Here is a 16,828-nt window from a genome sequence, read left to right on the forward strand (position 1 = left end):
AATGATTCAAACCAGATATTCTAAAAGTCTTCATCTTTATATTGTGCCTCCACAGTTTTTCTTCTTTTTTGGTGTGAGTAATTAATTGTTTATCATCAAAACTCATTCAAGTCTAAGAAGGAAATCTTCTTTACACTTTCCTCAACTTCACCCAACAAATCTTCCTTCCTCCACCCCTAACATCTCCCCAAAATATCTTTCTTTAAATTTGCACCACCTTCCTCACCACCTCTGACGGCATTTTAAAAAACGAGAGGTAGAAAATTGGGACAGGGTTTAAGAGTACAATCCGACCTCTCAAACTAATGTATTTATTCCCCCAAGGGTTCAACTTGCATCTAATTTGATCCAACAACAGTTTCCATGTAGACAACTTTCTCGCATTCGCTCCAACCAGGAAACCCAAATACATAAACAGGAAATTTCCCAAATTACAATTTAGAAAATTGGATGCCATATTCATAAAACCCAAAGCCACATTCACACCCATAAGGCAGATTTTGTTAAAATTCATGCGAAAATAAAATCCAATTTTAGCTTATAGTGTATAGCTTATGATTTTTTATTTCATATTTACCCTTATTATTTTATTTAAAATCCATTTTTACCCTTAACAACTTATTATAATTTAAAATAAAAACGGTACGGTTTAAATGCTAGTCATGCGAAAGTCCAAACAGTATCTTGGCTTTGGTGTCATCACGTCTTTTATGTTGATGTGTATTAAGCTTCGTCGTCCTCTTGTTTGGTTGTCGTTGTGTGTTCCTGTTAGGAGTTGTTTTTCTGTTGTGGTTTTAGTTTTTGCTCTTGTTTTTTTGAGGGAGGATTTCTTGGGTTTTGTTATCGCTTGACTTGAGTACTTCTACTTTGTATATATTTTTGGACTCTTGCAGAAGACTTTTCGTTTTTATATTTAATATATAATATATATTTTCCATTCAAAATAAGAAAATCAGCTTTGTCGTCACCACGTTTTTGCTAAACTACGTTAATTTTTTTTGGGTTAAGTAATCTACTAGTTTGAATTCACCTTTAAAATGAATAAATGACATGTCCATAGTTCGAACATCAACCTCTACATACATTATCCATATCAATTGAGTTATACTCATCCTGAGACAACCTATGTTAATTTTATCTACGTGCGTATCGATTTGTATTTTATCTTCCGTTGTTTTGATTTATTAGCTTCTATAATTATGTCTTTTGCTTTCTTCAACGGCACGTGTCTTTTTTATTTCTATAATTCATGTGTCAATTTTATAAGATGGCCTGAAGTAAACATAAAATGGAAGGAATCAATTTTAGATGATTCTAAAAATGAAGATATTTTATTTTATTTAAATGATAATGTTATGTATATAAAATTACTCATGTGTCAGTCTTTCCGCTCTTTTTATTTTGCTAACGTTTGAAAATTATGAACGGTGTTTTTTTTTATGAAATTTTGATTATGATTTAAACTAAAAATATAAATGTTTGTTGTTTTCAAGTTATAATAAATTAAACTAACTATTATTATCTATTTTAATGACTCCAATGATATAACAAAAAAATATCATCTAATTTTTTTCTTAATGAAACCAACAACAATATTTATTATAAAAAAAGTTGTTTAAAGATATAATTGGGATAATGAAAACATAAGTATAAATATACTCATCTAGTTTGTTACATTTTTTAAATCATAAAGGAAAAAAACTAGACATATATATATTCATATCATTTTTTTAATATTTTAATTTATTCTTATCTATTTGTTACATGTGTTATTTGTATCGAAAATTGAAGACATTTTCGGAAAGAGAAAAATTAAGCCTAAAAGAGCTGGAAGGAGTTATTTTTTTTTTTTGGTAGAAAAAGAGGGCTTACGCCCAAAAGCGAAAAAACACTAAAGAGTTACACGAATTTTCCTAGGCATGCAAGCCCCAGAAATGTCATCACAAATGAGACTTAAGATCCCACTAGGAGGAGTCTCCATAACATGAATGTTAAAAGAGTCCAAAGAGAAGCTAAAATTAGCCATCCAATCAGCACTTTTATTTTCCTCCCGCCAGGTATGATTGAAATGCACCTGCCAGTTCAACTTTAAAAGGTCTTGTATGCGGCGAATCAAGGTGGGTGGGTTCCCATTAATTGTAACTTTCCTTGTGATCATGTCAACCAAAGTTTTTGAGTCACTTTCCACTTGAAGATTGTGGAAACCTTGTCTCCAAGCAAGCTGCATTCCCAAGTACATTCCCCACATTTCAGCACAGAGAGCATCACAGGTTCCAATTTTTTGTGAATAGCCTTTAATCCATCTGCCATCTGAGCTTCGAAAGAGTCCACCACAACCAGCAAGACCTGACGAATCTTTGTATGCTCCATCACAATTGAGTTTATATATAGTATAAATCCACCGCATTCAATGTTTTTCTCTAACGTTCAATGGAAAAAATCTGATTTAAGTTTCTTTTTTTGATAACGTTTTGTTTTGATTTTTCCCTTCTTAGTATCTATTATTATATTATTATTTTTCTCTTTTTGAAAAAATATATCATAAGAAGATATTTAACTAATTTTTTTTGAGGGAATTTAATTTAATTTTTTTTGAAAGGATGTTTAATTTAAATTAATATCCATATATTTTCTTTTTCTCTTTATAAGTTGATTGGTCGTTATCTCTATCATATAAGCAACACGTCATTGGCATCGGTTAGCATGACCCAAAAAAGATAATTTTTACTTTCAAAGTTGTGTAATCAATGCATTAAATTCTTCCTCTTTTGGCTAAAAATTTCCTCTTTTGCTTTCTTAACCAGTGTCCCGGGGCACCGGTTAGCATTACCCTTATTTACGTTGATTTTGGATTTCCAAACCGTTGTATTTGGATTTCCAAACTGTTGTATTTGGATTTTTAATTCTATTGTATTTGCAATATTGAATTCTTATTCTTATCAAAACCACTATAAGGTAAATTTATGGGAAGTGATATTCACGAATAAAAATAATAATTACTATTGTTTTTATCATTATCAAGTATTTAAAATTAAATACCACAATTTAAATAATACTAATGTGTGTGTTCTATTTTATGTGGGACCCCCACACTCTATTTTTTCAATTCACACAACATTATATCAAAGTATAATTATTTGGAGTTTAAATTTCCAATTTTTCTTCCAACATCACACCAATGTTCCAACAATTTATAAAAAAAATAGGAAAAGAATAATTATCATTAAATAAAACTAGCGTCCAGATGGGCATTTCCGTGCTTTTCTGTCCACTTTTTCTACTGCGCTGACGTGTGTCATTTATAAACATTATATTATGTTTAATGTTGGTTTACTTTTTCTTAATATAATTTGAACAAAATTATCATAATTGAAAGACATATCATACATGTATTTTGAATTAAATTCACCAACGACGAATATAAAAAATCAGACTAACCATTAAATTAAATCCCCATCTTCTTTACTTTTTCTCTTTCTTCCTCGCCTTATTCTATATATTTGAAATCTTTTCTAATTGTCTTATTATTAAAAAAAAAAAAACATTCTTATAGTATTATTATTAAGGAGTATCGAACTCACATACATAGATAGAATAGTCCCAAGATTTGTATTCCTATCATAAGTTTTATCATCTTCAGTTAAAGTGGAAAATAAAAATCTATAATCAAGAATCAATAACAAAATACATGATTAAATGTTTTTGTTAACAAACTAAAATACCTTGATATTAGGAATCCTAAAACACATGTTCATAATTTAAGACACTATAGATAAATGTATACAAAGAGAAAAAACAGAGCGACTGTGAGATGAGAGAGAGTGACAGAGTGATCAAGAGAGGTGGTTCGTCGTGGAACCGCCATGAACAACCACACCTGCGTTCATTATCGCCGGAGGTGAGGGCAAATTGAGGGGACGGGATTCAGATGGTGAGGCTTGGCAAGACGTGAGACGGCGACGAGGGAAAACACATGGACAGTTTGGCAGCGGTTGGGATAATCAGCAAAGAAATCGGCAGCTTGAGGAAAGGGATTACTATGGAAACAGACAATCTAGGTTTAGGGTTTCGACAGACTGGTACGATGATGACTGGAACAGTTCACGTAGAGGAGCGGTGGTGCACTTAGACTAGCGATCATCACATGATGGTTTAGTTCGGCGGCGAGATGTTGTTGATAGGGATTACCAGAGGCTGCGCGACTTTGATGATGATTCTGGGAAGGAAGCGTGCAGTCTCATTGCTAAGGGAGCAGACCAGAGTGAATTTTCTCAGTATAAACGGTTCGTAACCTTCTATTTTACCAATTTTCTCCCTCAGTTATCAAATTTCTTTCTGCGAAATGGTTTCGAGGTTTGTGGTTATTGGAGGAAGTGGTAGTGCCAAGCAGAAGGAATGGCAATGGAGAAGTTTATGTGTTTGTACGTTTCTCAAAGGTTAGGGACGTTGGTAAATTATTAAAGGCCGTGAACGTTGTGTGTTCTGGAAATTATCGTGTTAGGGCAAAAATTAAACGATTTGATCGTAGTCTTGGGGATGAGGGGAAGCTTGAGAGGGATGGTGCCAAAGTGCGTGAGGTGGGTAAGTCGAGTGGATGTGGGTCTGGTGTCGTGGTGGAGAAGAAAGTTGGTGAGGGAGGAAACATGGTGTTTTCGATGGGAGAAGGGATGAATCATGTGGATGAGGGAGTAAAAATGGTGAGTGTCGGGGAGGTGCCTGTTCAGGTGAGAGAGGGGAAGGCGAAGGGTGGGAAAGGGAGCAGTAGCAAGGTGGTGGATGTGGTGAGGGATGTGGGGAAGTTTGCGGTGCCCGTAGTCGAAAAACAGCAACCGGTTCCAAAGGAGTTGGTTCGAATGTACCGATCAAATTGGAATGATTTGAATTGGGCACGGTCAGGAGTGTTGGCCACTGTGGTCAATGGTGAGGCAATCACGGTGATCAAAAACCATGTCGAGGATGCTGGTTTTGTGAACTTACACGTCATTCCTATAGGGGCGGATCGAGTTTTTTTAAAAAGCACATTAGATAAGGATACTTTGTCCATCTTAGAAGAAGCAAAAGATTTTTTTGATCTCATTTTCACTAATATTGTTCGGTGGGAAAAATATGTTGTTCCCTTTCGAAGGGGTACTTGGCTCAGACTGTACGGTATTCTGATTCATGCATGGAATGATAATTTTTTCAAACTGTGCGTGATGGACTATGGGACTTACCTTCGATCAGATGATATATCGTTGGACAGAGGAAGATTTGATTATGCTCGAGTTTCGATTTCGACACCTTATTTAGATATTGTTTAATGTGTTGATAATTTATTAATCGACAGAAACTTGGTGGAAATAAAGATTATTGAGGAATGGGAATTTAATATTGGTGAAGATGCGTGTCTTTTTGAGAATGATTGAGATCAGAATTCTCAGTCGGATAATGTGGAGGTTCAAGGTGATCCTGAAGCTTGTAAAAATGTGGATACTCTTGTTGACAAACTTGTGAAGGAAATAGAGGACGAGGTTGTGCATTCAGACACTGAGGCAAGGGACGTTGTTAGAATGGATGATGTTGCTGAAGCATCTATACCTGCGACTTTGTCAGATGTGGGGTCACAATCTCAGCTTGAAAAGGGTGTCGACATGGCGCAATCACAAAGTTCTTTTAGGGCTGCGGTGAAGCGTCCTGTGGGGTTCGAAGTCGATGAAATTTCTGATGATGGAAATGTGTTACATGATGAAGGTATTACAATAGAGGTGAACCAAACTAATAATGTCAATAATTCGAATCAAGAGTTTGGTAAACAAAAAATGGCTCAGAAATAGGGTAGTGATCATATGTCGGTTTTGTCATGTCCGCCGTTTGGAGGCAAGCCTGTGATGTCTAGTCCGTGGAGTACATAATGATTGAAGGAACGTCATGGAGGGGCTGGTATTATTTTCTCGGGTAAAATAAAGTTTTTTAAGGCGGGAAAGAGAAAAGTAAATAATATTCTGGAAGGAGGTGTTGGTTCTAAACGTAGAAAAATTGGTGGTGAACTCCGTCATTCGGTTCATACTCTGAAAAAGGTGGTGCGGTTATCTAGTAAAGATAGATGTGTTGTGTTGCATACTTTGAGAACAATAGCTCGTAAGAGAAAGAATACTGTTAACTCTCAACAAGGTGGCGATGAAACATCTAATGGTACTTCTGACGAAGCCTCTTCTAATACATCAGTTAACAAAAAGTGGAATCATTGGGTGGGGTTACATTGGAAGGAGAAGGAGGCTGCTGAAGATGTGTGAGGGATAGGGAAGGCAATAGGGTTACAGTTTGAAGGGGATGTTCATAATAGGTTCGGTGTTCTTTCTAGAGCAGGAAAAGGAAAGAGGGAGTCAAAAAAATGTCAGGTGGGTGAGAGAGGGAGTTCGGCTGATGGAGGGTGTTAGGTGGTGGGAGTTTGAGGACGGTGGGGTGAGGATGTGTGAGATGAGGTTGTTGTCTAGGAATGTGTGGGGGTTGGGTGGGTTGGAGAAGAGAAAGGAAGTTAAGGAATTGGTGAGGAATAAGTATCCTTTTGTGTTGCGGCCGTTGAATTATGATTATTCTTTTAGGCCGTCTGTTGGGTTGTCAGGTAGTTTGCTGACTGTTTGGGATACTTCTGAGGTGGAGGTGTCGGCATCATCTCGAGGGGATCACTTCTTGTTGTTCATGGCAGGTTTATAAAATCTAATGCTTGAAGGTGAGAAAAACACAAGAAGGGGGGTTGAATTGTGTTTTTGGAAAATTCTTCGTTTCTCCTAAAACTGAACACACTGATCAGAAGCTAAGTGAAACAGCTTCTGAAGTGATAATCAGAATCTGAACGCAACGGAATAAAACAGAGAGAGAGAGAGAGAGAGAGAGAGAAGAAGAAAGACACAAAGCAATTATACTGGTTCCTTCCACAATCCGAAAGTAGTCCAGTCCCCCTTGCACTTCCAAGGAGATTTCACTAAAATGTAATATCTGATTACAATTGCTCAAGCACACCTGCAAGAGACTTCCTTTGCTCAAGCACACTTTGCAAGAGTCTTCCTATGCTCAAGAACACAATCAAGAGACCTCCCTGCTCAAGCACAACTGCAAGAGACTTCTAACTAAACAAAGTTACACAGAAAATTGTTTAAGGTTGAACACTTGATAACTTATGAATTTCTAAGATGAAACTTTGACACACAGAAATTCTAAGTGAATGCAGAACAATTTCAGCCGAGGTTTGGCACTTGTAAAAATGTTGTGAGTCTTTCGTTCAGCATTGCCAAATCTCTAAGTCTTCACTCCTTTGTATAGAGGTGTGAAAGAGACGTTGTGAAATTGCCAGCACATCAAGGAGTCGTTGTTGAAGCTTGATCTTTCACCAATGATCTTTTGCCTGATTTGGTTGTTGTCCTATGAAGAACAAATTTGAAATCCATTCCTTATCCAAAGGAACATCTTTGCAGGCGAAGCCGTATTATGGAGTTGTGTTCTTGTCTTCTAGCGCGGACACAAAAACAGAGTAGTGGAGAAGGTGGTTGTACAGTTCGTACAATAGTACAATGTCAACGCTTTCGTCCAAAATTGCAAGCACATGCCTTCAAACACCTTTGAAATGACCGTTGCAAAATTTCACTAATCATTTGCTGTCCTTTGATGAATTTCGATCCATGGCACAACTCTTGAATCCTTGAATTTCTCAAATTCAGTTGATCTTCAGCTTCTGGTGAAATGGCTTCTGATAATGTGACTTCTGATGATGACGTGGTGCTTCTGGACCTCTAGTCTTCAGGAGCACTAATCTTCAGGAGCACTTATTCCGCAGGAGCGCTTTTAGTCTTCAGGAGCACTTTACTCACTTCAGGAGCAGCTTGACTTCAGGAGCGCTTTTTCTCTTCAGGAGCATATTGCCTTCAGGAGCGTCTAAGCTTCAATTTTGTTGATTCCTTTTGCTCTTTATTTGCTCATTCAGAACCAATTAATGATGTAAAAATATAGTTGTGGTCCTGTACACTTGAACAAATATTAGCTAGTCCAATTTACAATTTTTAATACCTTGTTATCATCAAAACTCTTCAAGGTTCATTGTTAAACACATTTTGTTCCAACAATGCTGAGTTTCATTTGTTCAATGTGTATGCTCCATGTGATTAGAGAGCTAAACAGACGTTGTGGACATCATTATCTGCGCATTTACAGTCTTTGGGTAGTTGTAATGTGTGTTTTTGTGGGGACTTTAATTCTATTCGGTACCCGAAGGAAAGGCGTTCGGTTCGGGGGTCTCAGGTTGTAGATGATTTTGCAACTTTTAATAATTTTATTGATGACTGTGTTTAGTTGATTTACCTCTGGGTGGTTAAAAGTTCACGTGGTACAAGGGAGATGGGCGTTCAATGAGTAGATTGGATTGGTTTTTGCTCTTTAAAGATTGGTGTTAGTTATGGCCTAACTGTATTCAAGTGGCTCATTTAAGGGGTCTTTCTGATCATTGTCCTATTGTATTGTCAGTTGATGAACAAAATTGGGGTCCGAGACCATTGCGGTTGTTGAAATGCTGGCAGGACATGCCTGGTTACAATAATTTTGTTCGTGAAAAATGGAGTTCTTTCTAGGTTAAAGGATGGGGCGACTATGTCCTTAAAGAGAAATTAAAACTAATCAGATTGGCTCTGAAGGAATGGCACGAACCCAATACTCGTAATTTACCGGCGAAAATTGTAGCTTTGAAAGAAAGACAGGCGGCCCTAGATCGTAAAGGGGACGAAGCAGAGTTGTCGGATGAAGAGCTTGGTGAATTACATGGTATTTTGATGGACACTCATTATTTATCCTGTCTTAATACTAGTACTTGTTGGCAACAATCGAGATTGATTTGGCTCCGTGATGGAGATGCAAATTCAAAAATTTTCCACTCTGTTCTAGAAGGTAGAAGACGTCATAATTCTTTATCTTCGATTATGGTGAACGGGGAGGTGGTGGAGGGTGTTAACCCTGTCCGTCAAGCAGTCTTTATGCATTTTAAAAACCATTTTTTTTTCGATAGGGGGCGCGGCCTTCACTGGGTAATATGCAGTTCTGAAAGCTTTCATTCATGGAAATGGGTTCGCTAACAAAACCTTTTTCCATGGACGAAGTTAAGACAACAGTGTGGGATTGTGACAGTTTTAAGAGCCCGGGTCCAGATGGCATCAACTTCAGGTTCATCAAGAATTTCTAGCATGAGATGAAAGATAATATTTTACGGTTTACTTCAGAGTTTCATCGGAATGGCAAATTGTCGAAAGGTTTAAATTCTACGTTTATTACTCTTATTCCGAAAGTAGACATTCCTCAGACATTGAATGATTTTCGACCCATTTCGTTGGTGGGATATCTCTATAAAATTCAGGCAAAGGTTCTAGAAAATAGGTTGAGACAGGTTATTGGTAGAATTCTGAAGTTCAATCAGCTTTTGTAAAAAATAGACAAATTCTTGATGGAATCTTGATAGCAAATGAGGTGGTTGATAAGGCTCGAAAATCGAAGAAAGAGCTTTTATTGTTTAAAGTAGATTTTGAAAAGGCTTACGACTCCGTAGATTGGGGGTATCTTGATAAGGTTATGGGTAGTATGTCTTTTCTGACCTTATGGAGAAAATGGATTAAAGAGTGTGTATGTACCGCTACTGCATCAGTGTTAGTGAATGGTAGTCCTACGCACGAGTTCCTTCTTAAACGGGGTTTACATCAGGGTGACCCTCTATCGCCTTTTTAGTTCTTATTGGCAGCAAAAGGCCTGAATGTATTGATGAAAGCCTTGGTTGAAACAAGTACCTTTACAGGGTACAAGGTGGGTGGAAATCTGTGGTGGTGTCTCACTTACAATTCATTGATGATACACTTTTAATTGGTAATGGCAAATGTTCGTGCAATGAGGGCTGTCTTAGTTTTCTTTGAGGCTATGTCTAGTATTAAAGTAAATTTCCATAAAAGCTCTCTGGTTGGTGTCAATATCAATGCTTCTTGGTTGTCTGAAACGGCTTCTGTGTTAGGTTGCAAAGTGGGTAAAGTGTCGTTCCTCTATTTGGGTCTTCCGATTGGGGGCGATCTGCGCCGGTTATTGTCTTGGGAGCTTGTTGTTAATCGAATTAAAGCTAGATTGTCTAGTTGGCATAGCCGGTTCCTTTCTTTTGGTGACCCGGTTGATCGTTCTCAAATTTGTCCTGACTGCACTTCCTGTGTATGCTATTTCCGTTTTCAAAGCTCTGTCAGGTATAATCTCTTGCATTGAATCTTTACCAAATATTTTTTTTGGGGGGGGGGGGGGGGGGGGGGTGAGGATAAAAGAAAAATTTCTTGGATTAATTGGAATTCTATATGTTTGAGGAAAGAGTACAGAGGGACGGGTGTTAGGAGGTTAAGGGAGTTCGACACTGTTTTGTTAGGAAAACGGTGTTGGAGGTTGTTAGTAGAGAGAGATGGGTTGTGACATAGGGTGTTGTTGGGTAGGTATGGTGCGGAGGATGGTAGTTTGGAGGATGGGGCCCGGAGTTGGTTTGCGTCGGGTGTTAGGAGACATGTGGGAGACGGTGTTGAGACTGACTTTTGGCGTGATTGTTGGTGTGGTAATATTCCGTTGTGTGTGCGTTTTAGACGGCTTTTTGAGTTGGCTGTCAATAAAGTTGTCACGGTCAGGAACATGTTCCCAATGGGTTTGGAGGTTGGTGGGAGGCGTGGCAGTGGCGTCGCCGCTTGTGGGTCTGGGAGGAAGAGTTGTTAGAGGAGTGTAGGGAACTATTACTTACAGTTACATTGCAGGATTCCTCTTCTGATAGGGGGCTTTGGTTACCGGATTAGACTGGTCGGTATACGGTTCGTGGTGTGTATGACATGTTGACATCGCATGAACAACCTATGTTACATCAAAATATGGAATTTATTTGGCATAAACAGGTACCTTTGAAAGTTTCTGATAGATATCTGGCAAGTGTACCAAAAACTATCGAAGTAGTAATAAATATTGATACACAAGGACTGTGTTAATTTCAATTCTAGCAAGCGCGTTATACGTTAGGTTGTGTAAAGTTTGTATTAGTTGCCCTAGGCATAAAGTTTTGGTTTTATAAGACTTAATTAAAGTAGACAAAGTGCGAGAGAAAATTATATATATTGAGATGAATGATTAAGCTGGTGAATTCGCTATTGCTTTATATGAATAGTCTACCTCTCTTTACTCTCAATTACTACTCAATCTTTACGATAAATTAACTAAGTGGTTTTGATCAATCTCTTGACTCAAAACCCTTTCCTAAGTTATAACCCTATTAATCTCTTAACTAGATTGAATAACTGCGGAAGCGATGTCGGAACGTTAATTCATATATCATAACTCTCAATTTCCTATCTCTAGGTTCCTAGTGTTGAGGTAAACAAAATTACTATATCAGGATTAAAAGCTAGGGCTGGTAGTCATTCAATTCCTAAGATCAATTCATGTGATTGCAAGAAGGTAGGGCTAGTAGTCATACAAAACAATAACATGAAAAGCAATAAACACAAATAATTCTGAATAAAGACTGAATAACATTGATTATAAAGAGAGTTCAACTACAAATTCATATATTACAATAGTTTTATCATGGCTCAATCAAACTAAGAGTTTAACTACTCATAACTAAACAATCATAAGCATAAACAAGAGAAAACATACATAAATCTAACCAACGGAGAGTTGGTATGAGATTTAGGGCTTGTTCTTCGATCTCCTGCCGTATTCTGTGCTCAAAATCGCAATAATAATCAGTACCCTAATCCTTGCTTGCAGCTGGCTATAAATAGAAAGAATTTTTGGGTTTCAGGAAAGCCCATCATCGTGCCACGTTACGGGTTGGTCGTGGCACGATGGCTTCATTAATCCTACGTGGCAGCAAACAAAACCTAGCATCGTGGCACGTTGCATATTGCTTCGTGCCACAAAATTTCCAGAAGCAGATCCTTTGTCCCACGCTCATCAATCGTGCCACGAAGGTCATAAACGTGGCACGATACTTCATACTTGGGCAATTTTCCTTGTTTTCTCAAAGTTTCATCTCTTGAGGTCTTGTTCCTGTTCTGGTCTGATTTCACCATGAATTTCATGTAGTTGACCCTCTAAATGCTATAATAAAGGCATAAATACGACTAAAAACTAATGTTGATGCACCGTCATCAGTTTCCATATTTGCTTGGCATTTGCTGAGGGACCAGTTACCTACTAAACAAAATTTGGCAAGTCGTGGGGTCTTATCTGTGGAGGCGCGGTCATGCATAGATGGGTGTGGGCATGTCGAGGATTTGAATCATCTATTTTTGTCTTGTCCTTACTTTCGTGCGTTGTGGCCGATAGTGCGAGCTTGGCTTGGTGTTGTTGGGGTCGACACTCAGTTTATAACAGACCATTTCTTGCAATGTATTAATTATGTAGGTGGTTTAAGAGCGTGGCGTTCTTTTTTTTTTTTATATCTAATTTGGCTTCTGTGTGTTTGGATTTTGTGGAATGAGCGGAATGATAGAGTTTTCAGAAATAAAAAAAGCTCTACATCACAAATGTTAGATAAAGTAAAATCATATTCCTTGTGGTGACTGAAAGCTAGTAATGTTGTTTTTAGTTCTGGTATTCATAATTGGTGGTAGAACCCGCTCATATGTATGGGTATCGACTAACTGCTTTGTAACATTGATTAGGCTGTGTACCTTTCCGTGATTGTTTTGGCACACCTTGTGCTAAAGCAATTACGTTTTTGGTGTTAATATATTCTTTTTTTCTTTGTTCAAAAGAAAGGTATACAAATATAAATCACTTTACCATCACTTTTCATCAGAATTAATTTAATAAAAATCAATTTTTATTACTTCAATCCAAAAATGCATTGTATGACTAATTATAAAAAACTCATAGCACTTGATTGTTAAATTAAGAATCCCATGCTGCTCTATTCAAGCAGCAGTCTTGTGTTGTGCTTCTCTCTCTCTTTTGTCCTGATGATTAGAGAAATCAAAATGAGATAAGAATGAACAAAGAAACCTCTAAAAAAGTTTGAGGAATATCTGAGAAATTGTAGGATAAAATTCCAATTGCATTTGTTTGTAAGCATAATATGAAAGAAAAGTGGAAAAGTATAAAAGTGAGAATGAAAGTCATTTTCGTTCACAAATAGAAATTTGAAATTTTAAATCAATAATGAAAAAGATAAACGGTTCATAGTCTGCCTCAATTTTTTATTATTACCTGAGTTCCAGCGATACGAGATCGTAGAAGAGAGAAGATATAAGTGTACCCAAATGAAGGCAGCTTCCCTCCTTCATTCTGTGACCAAGGATAAACTCTCTGTTATTTTTCGATTTTAAACAATACCGAACGAAATTACTGGGTGAGTCACGACCAGGTCGCTTTCTTTAAGACATTTCGCGGCACTACCCTAGTTTGTGCAAGGTAGACTAACAACCACACCGTCTCCAGGATAAAACAGCCCAGGTCACTGTTACGAGTATATACTGCACAGTATATAGTCGCTCGAGAATTACACCTCAAAGTATGGTTCAATCGTTCGATTGAAGCCACTCGATACGGTACGTAACCGCTCTATTCGAAACCGACGGGACAGAAAGGAGTAGAAGATGAAGAATGATTCGTTAACACAAATCGGAGGGAGAAGAGAGAAACCGCACATGAAGCATCGACTGTGAGATTTGGTGTGAAGAATGAATGGCGCGAGCTCTCCTTTTATAGGCAGAGTTCGTAACAAAAAACCGCATGACTTGGGGATTAAGTCTGCTTAATCTTTAAGCAAACGCGTTTTGTTTCTTAATTGGATATATCCTGAAGTTTCTGGATACACGTTTTGGATCGGGTCGGATCGTAACACATTTATTTGTTACGTGTAACGCTTTCGTATAATGAAAAATTAATTAATTAATTAATTTAACATTTTCAAGTGACAAAAAATATATATCAATTTTTTTAACCCACGACCCAAGCCCGGCCCGGTCGGACGACGGCGTCGTCGTCGCGCGCGTGATATATATATTTTGTAAGCGTTCACCCCTTCACAAAATTGGGTACCCCAAGGGCACACCCTTGGAGGTCACTTTGCCCATATATAAACACTTACTAGTTGGGGTGACCCTCCAATGTGGGACATTTTTAAGTCACACCCACACACTAGTTCTTTCATAGTGTTTTTCTTTCCAATTTTCTTCACTAGAATGAACTAGTGTTCCAACACTCTCCCACACAAAAATGCGTACACCAAAATTTAAAATGACAGAAGTTCCAGTAACCGTTGTTTATGTTTAATGGGTAAAGAGGGAAATTTTCATTAAAAAATGAGGGTAAAATTGGAAAGAAAGTAGACTACACAAAAAAGTTGCTTTGCCTTCTAGAAGAATCAATTCGACTTGTAAAATTCTTGAGAAAGAAAACAAATTCAATGAATACTTAGCTAATGCTTAACTCGGCAAAAACCCATTGAACAATGAAAAGTGATTTGGACAAACAAAAATATACACGTATGTAAGAGTATTAAAATCCGTACAATGAATCTGTCGTGGGTTTATATACAAAAGGGAAGTGAAAATTTTGTTGAATTTCAAAGAGGAAAAAACTAAATTTTTAATGTTTACCTTTTTACGTGTGAATGCGACATACCCCATTCGCCTAAAGGGTTAGTTTAGGGTTTTTGTATTTGGGTTAGAATTTAGTATAAATAGGACCCCTTACTCCTCCAATTACATACACAATTTCAAAGTTAAAATAAATTACTTGTAAATTGTTCGGTCACTCTTTTATTTTGTGTTAACGCATTCAGGTATAATTTCATAGCCTTTTCTTTATTTCTTAGTTTTTTTTTTTTAGTATGAATTACTGTAATTTAGTTCATTTTTCTTCTTTTTGTGTTTGATTAAGTTTGTGTATGGGTTGATTAAGTTAGTTTTTCTTCTTGATGTTCGAATTAAATTTTCGTTTTTCATCGTTTTTTACTCTGAATTTACCTTTTCAATAAGTATTTATCATGATGAACACGTGATCCTTTATACTTGTTCATTATTCTCAAATGATTTAAACATTCAAGGACTGCCAAATAGTCTTGTTACTCACTGTCTAAATTTAAATTTAAGTGTTGCACCTTAGTTTTTATATCTGAGCACTTGTATATTTATAGTCATCAATGGACGCAAAACTGTCAAAGGCATTCGATGGAGCTACAATCCATCTGAAGCGAAAGCGGGCTACCCAATATGTTGAACCTTTGACTGGAGATTCGGCACCAGCTAGTGTTCCTGGTAGCACTCAAAGAACACCAGGATCCCCTTGGATGCCTTTTACCATGCTTTTTGGTGCCATAAAAAGCATGGTTCCTTTCAATAATATGTGTCAAATCATTCGCCATTATGCGCAATTTCTGGTATGTAAAGTAGCTCAAATTAATGCATATGTCTTAAATGATAAAATATCTCTTAATGTATCATGTCGTACTTGTGTAGTCAAATAAGATTTCACGTGATGATTTCATTGGGAAGCTGAGGTTGATTGCTGGAGACGATATAATAAAATCTGCAATTACTAATTTTCAAATCAAGGTACCAAATTTATTTATTCTAATAGTTTAATTTAGTTTTAAAGTATGATATGTTTTCTTGTGTTGTGTTTATACCTTCCAACAAAATCACTTGAACTATCCCTTGCAATTAAATTATGCCTTCTAATGTTTATCTGCCTTCTTGCAGGGACAATCCTGTTCGAACAAACGTCTCAAACATTAAGCAGGAGTGAAGCTTTCGTATGAGGAGACGGAGTTTTTCACTTGGAATTAACTATTGTCAGCATGAAGTTGTGATATAGTTTGCTTCTAGGAGAATTTAATTTCATTTTATCGTCCTAATTTACAGTTTCATTCTGGAACATTAGTGCACGCTTGCTATTGGAACGTTATAACGATTTATTTTTAAATGTTTGGTGATTAGTTGTACTATGAACTTTCATATTTTATGATTTTTTTTAATATATGTTATTAATTGGATATTTCTTATATTATTTTCACTTTAAAGTGATTTTCTCAATTCACACAGCAGAATGATGGATTGAGTAAAGTCAATATCGGGTTGTCCCCTTAGTTAGATAATTCGCCGACATAATATGTATGGAACACTATAATTGGACGTATTGGCACAACTTGTGTTATGACAATTCACTGATAACTTTGCTCATTCAAAAACAAACCAATTTATATAAATAGTTTGTTATTATAATTACTACTCTATTACTTATATATTTTGTTTTTTTAGTACAAATAGTTTGTTATTATAATTTAATTTATTTAGAATACAGATAATATAAAATTATGAGTGATGTTAGGTACATTCATTTTAACACATTTTTTTAAATTCTTACAATTTTATTCGATGAAATCATGTGACTCTCACCACTTTATGTGAAGATCATATCCAAAATGGTGGAACTCACATAAATTTCATCTAGTAAAAGAGTGAATATTGATTTCTTTTTCCTTCAGGTGAACAAAGAGGCAAACACATAATAGTTTCAAGGCCCTGAGTTCAAATACGGGTGTATGTGTCTAACCTAACAATATAAACATCGTCAGTTGAAATAGACCTTATGAACAATGAATATTGATTTTAATAACTTAAAAATATTATTTTGGAACAACTATTTACATATGTCAGCCGTAGAAATTTCAGTAAGGGTGGGAGAGGTGCAACACAAGGACTTCCCAAGATGTAGCTTAGCTCAGTTGGTTGGGATATTACATATTATATGCAGGGGCCGGGGTTCGAACCCCGGACACTCCATTTCTCCACAATTTAAT

General features: G+C 36.6%; 1 protein-coding gene across 1 annotated transcript; it reads left to right on the plus strand.

Moving 5' to 3' along the window:
* Positions 1-3,973: 3,973 nt before the first annotated feature.
* LOC146914637 (uncharacterized) lies at positions 3,974-6,272 on the plus strand. The gene is made up of 4 exons (XM_085721105.1): positions 3,974-4,079; positions 4,321-5,264; positions 5,412-5,744; positions 5,901-6,272. The coding sequence occupies exons 1-4, from the start codon at positions 3,974-3,976 to the stop codon at positions 6,270-6,272; spliced, it is 1,755 nt and encodes a 584-aa protein (XP_085577231.1).
* Positions 6,273-16,828: the final 10,556 nt, after the last annotated feature.

This window comes from Medicago sativa, chromosome 6 (assembly GCF_051527215.1).
Source record: "Medicago sativa cultivar Bolivia chromosome 6, Bolivia_mono, whole genome shotgun sequence".
Taxonomy (NCBI): domain Eukaryota; kingdom Viridiplantae; phylum Streptophyta; class Magnoliopsida; order Fabales; family Fabaceae; genus Medicago; species Medicago sativa.

Excerpts from the sequence above, each read along its gene's own strand:
- LOC146914637 (XM_085721105.1), top strand. The coding sequence starts at position 3,974 with ATGGACAGTTTGGCAGCGGTTGGGATAATCAGCAAAGAAATCGGCAGC. Across the intron at positions 5,265-5,411 it reads GAAGATTTGATTATGCTCGA|AATTCTCAGTCGGATAATGT; the intron begins GTTTCGATTTCG and ends GATTGAGATCAG. Across the intron at positions 5,745-5,900 it reads ATGAAGGTATTACAATAGAG|GAACGTCATGGAGGGGCTGG; the intron begins GTGAACCAAACT and ends TAATGATTGAAG.